The sequence below is a fragment of the Carcharhinus amblyrhynchos genome, chromosome 27 (assembly GCF_965287045.1).
Source record: "Carcharhinus amblyrhynchos chromosome 27, sCarAmb.v2.hapA, whole genome shotgun sequence".
NCBI classification, from domain to species: domain Eukaryota; kingdom Metazoa; phylum Chordata; class Chondrichthyes; order Carcharhiniformes; family Carcharhinidae; genus Carcharhinus; species Carcharhinus amblyrhynchos.
The window spans coordinates 23320196-23330634 of NC_137350.1; the positions used below are offsets into that span (position 1 = coordinate 23320196).

At 47.3% G+C, this 10439-nt stretch overlaps 1 protein-coding gene across 1 annotated transcript; it reads left to right on the top strand.

The window, feature by feature from the left end:
- The first annotated feature begins 3137 nt into the window (after positions 1 to 3137).
- LOC145359086 (protein HEXIM1-like) lies at positions 3138 to 4469 on the top strand. Its single transcript, XM_080213469.1, has one exon. The coding sequence runs from the start codon at positions 3287 to 3289 to the stop codon at positions 4169 to 4171; it is 885 nt and encodes a 294-aa protein (XP_080069595.1). The 5' UTR covers positions 3138 to 3286; the 3' UTR covers positions 4172 to 4469.
- Positions 4470 to 10439: the final 5970 nt, after the last annotated feature.

Consider the following 10439-nt stretch of genomic DNA (forward strand, 5'->3'; position numbering starts at 1 on the left):
CTTCTTAACCTCCTGAGTTTAGAGAACTGATTCATCACAATATCCTTTCAAATGTCCATAGAAGAACCAGTGTTTCAATGCTGCTAAATACAATTGTGGAAAGGATATTTTAAAATTGTGGCAGTGTGTGTGATTTGGACATTAAAAGGAGATTTTTTACTAGAATCCAGTGCAGTTCATTCGATGGTATGTGGCCAACCTTGTCAAAATCTCCACACTTACGTAAATCCTGTGGAGAAGAAATGTGAAAAAGCAAACACCCATCTTGTGAAGTAACTTAGTTACAAATAGGCCTGAAGTTCAAAGATGTGTGGGCTAGGTCGATTGGCCATGCTAAATTGCCCCTTAGTGTCAGGGGGACTAGCAGGGTAAATACATAGAAATTGGAAGCTGGAGTAGGCCATTCAGCCCTTTGAACCTTTTCCACCATTCATTTTGATTGTGGCTGATCATCAAATTCAATATCCTGATCCTCCCTCCCATATCCCTTGATCCCTTTAGCCCCAAGAGCTACAAAGAACAAAGAAAATTACGGCACATGGAACTGATCCTTTGGTCCGCCAAGCCTGCACCGACTTGCAGCTGCCAGATTTAACTGAAACCCCCTACCGTTCTGGGGACCATATCCCTCTATTCCCATTCTATTCATGTATTTGTCAAGATGCTCCTTCAAAGTCACTACCGTATCCGCTTCCACTACCTCCCCCAGCAATGAGTTCCAAGCACCCACCACCTCTGTGTAAAAAAATCTGCCTCGTACATCTCCTTTAAACCTTGCCCCTCATGCCTTAAACCTGTGCCCGTTAGTAATTGACTCTTCCACACTGGGAAAAGGTTTCTAACTATCCACTCTGTCCATCCCTCTCGTAATTTTGGAGACTTCTATCAGGTCACCCCTAGCTAGATCTAACTTCTTCTTGAAACTAGATATTTTTGCCTCAACTACTTTTTGTGGTAGTGAATTCCACACATACACCAGCCTCTGGGTGAAGAAATTACTCACCACAGTTCTACAAGGCTTACCCCTTATCCTCAAACTATGACCCTTGGTCCTGGATTCCCCCATCATTGGGAATATTCTTTCTGACTCCACCCTGTTTAATCCTGTGAGAATTTGATAAGTTCCTCTGAGATTCCTTCTCACTCTTCTGAACTCCAATGAACACAATCTTACCAATTTAAACTCTCCTCAAATAACAGACTTGCCATCCCAGGAATCAGCTTGGTAAACCTTCGCTGTACTCCCTTCTATAGCAAGGACATCCTTCTTCAGATAAGGACACCAAAACTACACACAATACTCCAGGTAATGGGGATAGAATCATAGATTATAGAAACCCTACAGTACAGAAAGAGGCCATTTGGCCCAAGAGTCTGTACTGAACACAATCACACCTAGGTCCTACACCCATACCCCTACATATTTACCCACTAATCCCTCTAACCTACGCATCTCAGGACACTAAGGACAATTTTTAGCATGGCCAATCAACCCAATCCAAACATCTTTGGACTGTGGGAGGAAAGCGGAGCACCCGGAAGAAACCCGAGCACCCGGAAGAAACCCACACAGACACAAGGAGAATGTGCAAAATCCACACAGACAGTGATCCAAGCTGAGAATCAAACCCAGGTCCCTGGAGCTGTGAAGCAGCAGTGCTAACCACTGTGCTACCCTGCCGGATAGAGCCTGGGTGGGATTGTTGTGGATGCAGGCTTGATGGGCCCAATGGCCTCTTTCTGCACAGTAAGATGTCGCACAACACCAGTCCAACAGGTTTATTGGAATCATTAGCTTTCGGAGCACAGCTCTTTCCACGGGTGCACAGTAGGGATTCAATGAAATATTTTATTTGCGCTGCCTACTGCAGTTGACTGGCAAAGTTATCTGATGCCCCCTGTGGGTGTATGCTGGAATCTCAGCCTGACTCTGTCTCCACAGCCAAGCCCCTCCCGCTGGCCAGCCGCCCCAGGGGGCGGGGCTCCTGTCCCTCCGCCCCTTCCCTTTGTGCTTGCTTCCAACCAGCCGCTTCACACACCGCAGCCCCGATCCCCCTTTCCAATGCAAAAAAGTCTCCTTCCGCTGCTCTCTGCTCACAAATTACATTTCAAAATCACATCAGTCGGACAGGAGAGCGGCTGAACCCCGAAATGACGCCAGGTTGCCGGGCTTCAGAGGTTCAGATCGCACGCTACACCGCCTGAAATTCAGGGTCTACTTTTTCTCTTTTGGGACCTGACTTTCTTCCTTTGGGTGAACTCTTCGGTTTAGATTTCCATCCATTCTGGTTGATTGTTTCAATTAACGGATTAAAAATGTAAATCCTGACGTATTGTGTATAAAATTCGTGGCCCCAAGCCAGCCCTTCCCCCAAAACACTGTACAAGTCACGGTAATCACTGATTGACATATTTCCCTTCCCCCCCTCCACATGGAATGGCACAGTCAGCTAAAACCGTTTGTTGGTACCCGCCCCGACGGCCGCCGGATAGCAAAGTGATTGGCTGGAGGCAGTAAGATTGACAGCGCCGCTGACCAATGGAGCAGAGGGAGCCTTCGGTTAGCAACAAGCCGCGGAAAGGATCTGAGAAGGAGTCGCCGGCCAATCGGCGGGGCAGGAGGAAAGAACCTTGCTGCGAAGGGGCGGGGCCCAAGGGAAGGCGGGGGGGCCACGGGGCGCTCGCCCAATCCGAAGCCGCGCGCGTGGAGAGGGGCAGGGTCCTGGAAGGAGGAGGCGGGGTCTAGTTGGCGCGTCAGCCAATCTGAGGCCGGGGTGGCGGGGGGCGGGGTTTCGAGGGAGAGGGCGGGAGTCTCGGCCAGCGGTAAGAGCGAGCCTTTGAAGCGAACAGGCGCCCGTGGGGCGGGGCACAGTCTAGGAGAAGGCGGGACCCCGCAGAGCGTCAGCCAATCCGAGGTCGTGCGCGTGGCGAGGGGCGGGGGCCCTGGCGGGAGGGGCGGGGTCTGTTGACGTGTCAGCCAATCTGAAGCCGCTCTCCATGTGAAGCGGAGGCCAGCATTCCAAAAGGACTACAACTCCTCGCGTGCCAAGCGGCACCGGCGCATGCGTGGCCACGTAAACCACGCCCCCTCCGGCAGAACCTATATAAGGGGGCGTCGCACTAGCCAGAACGGCACTTGGAGGTAGGTGTGCGAGCGGGACGGGTGGATGGAGGGAAGGCGAAGGAAAGATGAGCAGAAACTTCTGAAAGAAGCCCCTAGGTGGGCGTGAGCCAGGGAGGGGATTGACAAGTGTCTGAGGAGGGGGAGTGTTATGGTGTGAGGAGGATGGGGGAGCAGTTGTTGGCAGAGTGTCCGCCTGGCAGCTCTCATCTAGCGCCCAGTGCGCCCGTCAGTCAGGGGGATGAGGAGCGAGAGGAGAGGGGCTGTTCCCGGGGGGATGGTGATGGTGGTGCTCCTCCTCCCGCGGGGCCGGTGGCCCACGGCGTCCCGGGGCTACAGCCCCGCAAGCGGCACCGGCGGCGGCCGTCCAAGAAGAAGCGTCGCTGGCGGCCCTACTTCAAGCTGACCTGGGAGGAGAAGAAGGCGCTGGAGGAGCGGGAGAGCGTGCGGGCGGCCAAGACCCGCGCCGAGATGTTCGCCAAGGGTTTCACGGTGGCTCCTTACAACACCACCCAGTTCCTGATGGAGGAGCATAACCAGGAGGAGCCCGACCTCAACACCGGCCCGGGGGCCGCGGCGGCCGGAGGAGGGGCAGCGGCCGGAGGAGGCGCCCTCTGCCCCCCCCGGCGGGCCGCCCGCCCCACCGACACCAGCGACGATGAGGAGGAGCTGCTGCTGCTGGACGAGGAGGAGCAGCAGGACAGCGGCAGCGACGGTATGGGCGGCCACGGCGGCGGCGAGTTCCTGCAGCGGGACTTCTCCGAGACCTACGAGCGCTACCACGCCGAGAGCCTGCACGACATGAGCAAGCAGGAGCTGATCCGCGAGTACCTGGAGCTGGAGAAGTGCCTGTCCCGCCTGGAGGACGAGAACAACCGCCTGCGGGGCCGCCTGGACGGACTGAAAACCTCCGGGGGAGGGGAGGCGGCTAGGCAAATGCAGGAGGAGGTGGAGGGCGAGCTGGAGAAGTTGAGAGCTGAGAACCAGAGACTCCAGAGAGAGAATGAACTATACAAACAGGAGAGGAAATGTTTAGAGAACGGGAAATGAATGATAAAGAATGGGACATTTAAATCACTATGTAAATATTTTAATGTAAACGTTTTATAAAAATGCATTGGAAGAACATCACCTTTCCTCCCACCCCCCCCTTCCCATTTTGTGTACATTTCTGTTGAACTTTTTTATGATGTGCAACTTCTGCCTTATTTCTCCCCTGGGGGTCAAGTGTTTTACTGACCAACTTTTTTGATGCGTTTGTGTCCAGCTCCTGTACATGGTCAAAACAAAAATCTATCAAAGTAATAGCCTAAGAATAAATATAACATTAATGAAATCCTAACCATGATTATTGGTGTGATGTCTTGTTTTAAAACTAATTGCTTCTGGCAGGGGACGTTCGCTGTCAAGGGTCAGTGGGATAAGGTAACTTTTCCCAGTCGCTATGGGCACTCAATTCCACGTTCATCTGATTCCGTTGGGCAGCAGGGCAAGCCTCTGATCAAATGTTGCTGATTTTAATAAACTATTTTGCAGATCTCGAAGTACTCGCTGAAAAATGTTTTGTGCAGAGTTTCAGTTTATTGAAAGTACAAGGATTGGGGGGGGGGGGGAGGTATCAGACTCGTGTGACTGCAGGGTCACACAATTACCCCCGCTGTCAAAACCCTCCATATTCTATGTGCTACTGTAAAGATTGCATAGGTCCCACACTTGCAGAATGTCAGTCGGGTGTAAACATATGGCAGATCTGCCTGGATTCCGTACTTGGCCACGGGGATGGAAGGTGTAGAGGGTGAAGTGCAAGAAAGACACAGGTCACAACTACAGCTGAGCACGGTAAGTTCTGGACGAAGGTTAACAACTTTGCCCCTATCCAGCCGTGTGTGTGTGGACCTTCCTGTCGAAGCTGGAGACAGACAGCAGTGAGCGAAAGAGGAGCGTGGGTAATTATTAATTGGGGTGAGATCGACACCTAACCTGATCTGAGAATGCTACTGGTTATGAAGAACCCCTCAAGGGGTTGAAGGTGTGGGGGAACACTGCTTTGGAATTCCAGTTTAATAACCCGCGCCATTTATTGCAGCCAGAATTCACTCGGAATTTTTTATTTGGTGGGGGGGGGGGGAGACAAACTGCTTGCTGCAAATCGGCAGTCGTGGCTTTGAAATACGTATGTTTTCCGAGTGGGGATATTTGAACGTACAATGTTGACTGCTGAGTTGTGTACATCTTTAACAAGATATACGAGATAAAGAGAGCAAGAATTAGCCTTTTAAGCTCACAGTGAAGCTGGTTTGTTTCGATGACACGGGAATAGGGTTTTCCTACTGCACAAAGCAATCCACAGATTTTTCAACAATTTAACACGATGTGATTCAACACTTAGCGTTTTGATCAATTTTAAATCTTGCTCAGATTGATATTTCACATACTTATCATAGGAGGGCGCATTCCTCTTTTCGAAGCACAATTGACAACCACGTCCAACTGGACCTTTTGAAAACGGCATAAATATTAAGAAAATATCGGGCTGGTATTGTTTCTGTAGGTGAATCTTATTGCGTTTTCTGAAAGGCGGGGCGGAGACCTTTTCTGCTAAAGTTGAACACGTTGCCACATTGCTTTATTTATAAACAAATCGTTCATCGAGCCATTCAAATAAGGTTATAGCTTTGATTCCCCATTTTTTTGCCGATTTAGCTGATCTCAGCCCAGGCAGCGGTGCATAGAATAGTATAGCACAGAAGGCCATTCAGCCCGTAACGTTTGTGCCAGCCTTTTCAAATAACTGGATTATTTGAAAAGGCCGTTATTGCACCTTGCCACTCTTTCTCCCGTCCCCACCCTCTCCCAAGTATCAGAACGGTGACAGTGCAGAGAGGACATTTGGTCCATTGTTTCTGCACAGGTCTCTGAACAACTCATCCAGTATCATTTTCCCCCACCGTCTCCGTAACCCTGCACATTCTTTTCAGATAAGTCTACATCCAATTCCCCAGTGAAGGCAGCTGCTGAATCTATATCCACCACCACCCTGACAGTATTCTGAATTCTTAACTGCTTTTTGTTGTGTAGAAAGGGTTTCTCCTCATGTAGCCTCTGTTTCCTTTGGCAATCAACCTTAAATCTGTGCTTTCTGCCATCGCAGTTATTTACTCTAAATCTTTTCATGATTTTAAACAGCTTTCTAAATTTACTTTTGGCCTTCTCCCTGAGGAAAACAACTTCAGCTTCTCCAGCCCTTATAACTGCATTCCCTCATCCCTGGAACCATCCATGATTTTTATCAGGTTGCTTTTGTTGGTTGGTTTAAAAGGTTGTGTTCAGTTTATTGGTGGGTGTTGCTTGGCGCAGGAGGAGACACATGGAGCATGCAGAAAACTGGTGCATCTGTGACTGCCAGAGGTTGGTGGTGGTGGTGACAGGCGAGGATGTTGGAGAATGAAAAACAGCAGAAGGGAAGCCCAACAAGATGTTTTCTGTGAGAGATGGGATATAGGTTGAGAATGACGTGGACAATGGAATAAGAACATAAGAAATAGGAGCAGGAGTAGGCCATTTAGCCCCTCGAGCCTGCCCCGCCATTCAATAAGATCATGGCTGATCTGTTGTGTCTCAGTTCCACATTCCCGCCCTCTCCCCATAACCCTTAATCCCCTTGCCTATCAAAAACCTATCAACCCGTGACTTAAAAATATTTAGCGAGGCAGCCTCCACTACTTCAATGGGCAGAGAATTCCAGAGATTCACCAGCCTTTGAGTGAAGAAGTTCCTCCTCAACTCTGTTCTAAACTGCACCCCCCCCCCCTTTATCTTGAGGCTGTGCCCTCTAGTCCTACTGTCCTTTCTGAGCGGGAAGAGCCTCTCCACCTCTATCCTATCCATCCCATTCATCATCTTATATGTCTCAATGAGATCTCCCCTCATTCTTCTAAACTCTAACGAGTACAAGCCTAGTTTATTCAGCCTCTCCTCATAGCTCAACCCCCTCAACTCCGGTATCAGCCTAGTAAACCTCCTCTGCACTCCCTCCAAGGCCAAAATATCCTTGAGTAAGCGCGGCGACCAAAACTGCACACAGTACTCCAGCTGCGGCCTCACCAGTGCCTTATACAGCTGCAGCAAGACCTCCCTACTTTTATATTCAATCCCCCTCGCTATGAAGGCCAGCATCCCATTTGCCTTCCTGATCACCTGCTGCACCTGCAGGCTGGGTTTTTGCGACTCATGCACAAGGACCCCGAGGTCCCTCTGCACCGTCGCCTGCTGCAGTTTTTCGCCATGTAAGTAATAGTCCTTCCTACCATTATTCCTACCAAAGTGGACAACCTCACATTTTGCCAACATTAAATTCCATTTGTCAGTTCCTGGCCCATTCGCCCAGCCGATCTAGATCCTTCTGCAGACTCTCCACACCCTCCGCACAATTTGCCGTTCCACCAATCTTGGTGTCATCAGCAAATTTCGACACCATACACTCGGTTCCCTCCTCCAGATCATCTATATAAATGGTAAATAGCTGAGGCCCCAGCACCGACCCCTGGGGCACTCCACTAGTCATCAACCGCCAATCTGAATAGCACCCATTGACCAATGATGGAATTGGTTAAGCGTCTCAAAATGACATAGGTAATCAATGACAATTTATAATTAGGAAGCTATTATTAAGAACATAAGAAATATGAGCAGGAATAGGCCATCTAGCCCCTCGAGCCTGCCCTGCCATTCAATAAGATCATGGCTGATCTGAAGTGGATCAGTTCCACTTACCTGCCTGCTCCCCATAACTCTTAATTCCCTTATTGATCAGAAATCTATCTACCCATGACTTAAATATATTCAATGAGGTAGACTCCACCATTTCAATGGGCAGAGAATTCCTGAGATTCACAACCCTCTGAGAGAAGAAATTCCTCCTCAACTCTGTTCTAAACTGACCCCCCTGACGCCCCACCCCCCTTATTTTGAGGTTGTGCCCTCTAGTTCTGGTTTCCTTTCTAAGTGGAAAGAATCTCTCTACCCTATCTAGCTCCTTCATTATCTTATCTATCTCTGTAAGCTCACACCTCAGCCTTCTAAACTCCCAACGAGTACAGGCCCACATTGGAGATTTTCTAGAATTGAATGAAAGGGTTTCAGAAGTTCTCTGGTATGTCAGTTCTCAAGGTGAAGTCTATATCCTCCACATGCTACACAAATGTAGACTCCAGGAACGAGCAGTCATAATATTACTACAAAACATCAAGGATTCATCATGGAATAAGATTAGGAGTTGGGAAGTCAGATGCTGAAATAATAAGCAGGTTCCAAAGAAATAGTTTATTCCTAAAATAATATTGACCCCATCAGATTTAAACCTGGCCTTTCAATTCAGGAGAACTTTTTATACATGGACATTTTCTATGTGGCTTTTTCCAGAGTGTGAGATTCTAAGTATTTGGTGATAGAATAACTAGGAATATTACATTTTAAAAAGTAGCAATAATTTGACTGCAAATCTTGTGTGGGGTTCCTAGTTCCAGTGGCTCATTTTTGTACACACTTCAAAGCTTTTGAAAAGTGTGGTAACCAGAATTAGACACACTATTCCAGCTGAAGCAGAACTAATGCTCTACGTATGTCTTGCATAATGTCCGGACTTTTGCACTTGCTTTAGAAATCCCAGGATCCTAAATGCTTTATAACCATATGGTTAACCTGCCCAGCCACTTCCAAAAAACTGTGGACAAACATCCCAGACCCCTCAGATGGAGATCTGCAGGTATCCTTGGCAGCCCTGTGCCAGGGAAAGGAGAAAAGAATTGTGACTTATTCTCTTCACCTCCTTTCAGTAACCCTGGGAGGAAGTGCATGTGTGTGTGTTTAATGTTTGATGAGAAGAAATAAGCCATTGCCAGTTAAAGTATTTGTCTGCACTTTGGGCTGGCATGAAGTTTTAAGGACCAAATCAAACTCCCACAGAATTTTATGAAGTTAGAAGGCTAACTTTTTTTTTACATTTGATTTTGGCATTAGGATGAGCATAAACTATTTCACTTCAGGTATGATTCAAATGACCACGACGGAGCTTTTATCAAAACAAACTCGAACACAAAATATAACAAAAATATTTAGCATAACATGTACCAATTAAAATACTATCTCCATTGTTCCAATTTAGCAGCATCCCCACAGACACAAATCTCTGCTGTGGGATCAAAGAGTACAGCAACCAAAGATACTTGTGTGATGCTAGATTTGCAGTTTCTTAACACAGAGATCCAGACAACAGTTTTCTAAGAAGGATATATCCTCAAAACAGCAAAACTTCAGAGAAGTAAATCTAGTCTGGCAGCTCCCAGTCTCCAGACTTCAGAAACAAAAAGGGATATCTCTCAGCAACTGAGGAAAGACTCACTTTTATACAGCAGAATCTGAGACAAAGACTTGTCTCCTGGCAAATTCCAGTCACCAATTTCAGAGAAAGGGAAAAGAGAGGCACTCCTCTCTCTCCAATCAAAAGCAGCATCTAAGCTTGAATATTCTGTGTAAATCAAGCTTCACCCTGTTATGTGACCGTGCCTATCAATCATCCCAATCAAACCCTACTCTATAAAATCTTGGGGGAAAGACCAAGAACAGCATTAGTTCAGATTAAAACAAATATTCTACCAATTGGATGCAATTATGCTGCTGCAATAACAATACAGGATTCTGAACATAGAACTGCTATGACTCCAATACATTTCTTAAAGGCACAGCATCTTTACAGAATGATCATTTTGGTGAGGTTTGGAGAGCCACTTTATCATAGAATCCCTACAGTGCAGAAAAATCACATTCGGTCCATTGAGTCAGCAACAACTCTCTGAGGGAGCGTTCCACCCAGACTCTGTCCCTCCACCCTATCCCCGTAACCCTATGCATTTTACCATGGCTGGTCCACCTAACCTACATGTCTTTGGACACTAAGGAGCAATTTACCATGGTCTTAACTGACCATAATTCAGTATGAGTAAGTTCCTTCATCTGATGACAGAACTGAAATGAAATAATGTTGAATCCAATGTCATTACAATATAAAGCTATGATTATATTCCATCCAACCAGAATTTTATTAAAAAGGCAAAATAACTACACCTAAGTACCAACTAGTGAATATCCAAGGCAAGGATTCTTTTAATCAATCAGCTGACAGTTTTTCCATCATTTATTAAAGGAGAAACCTCTCATGTTAAAACACAAGTGCGTTCTCAAAATCAAATGGACAATAGATGCTAATTTTAAAAAATTCTGCGACTATTTAAAGTTGTAGACAAGCTGAGTGTGTTGCTGC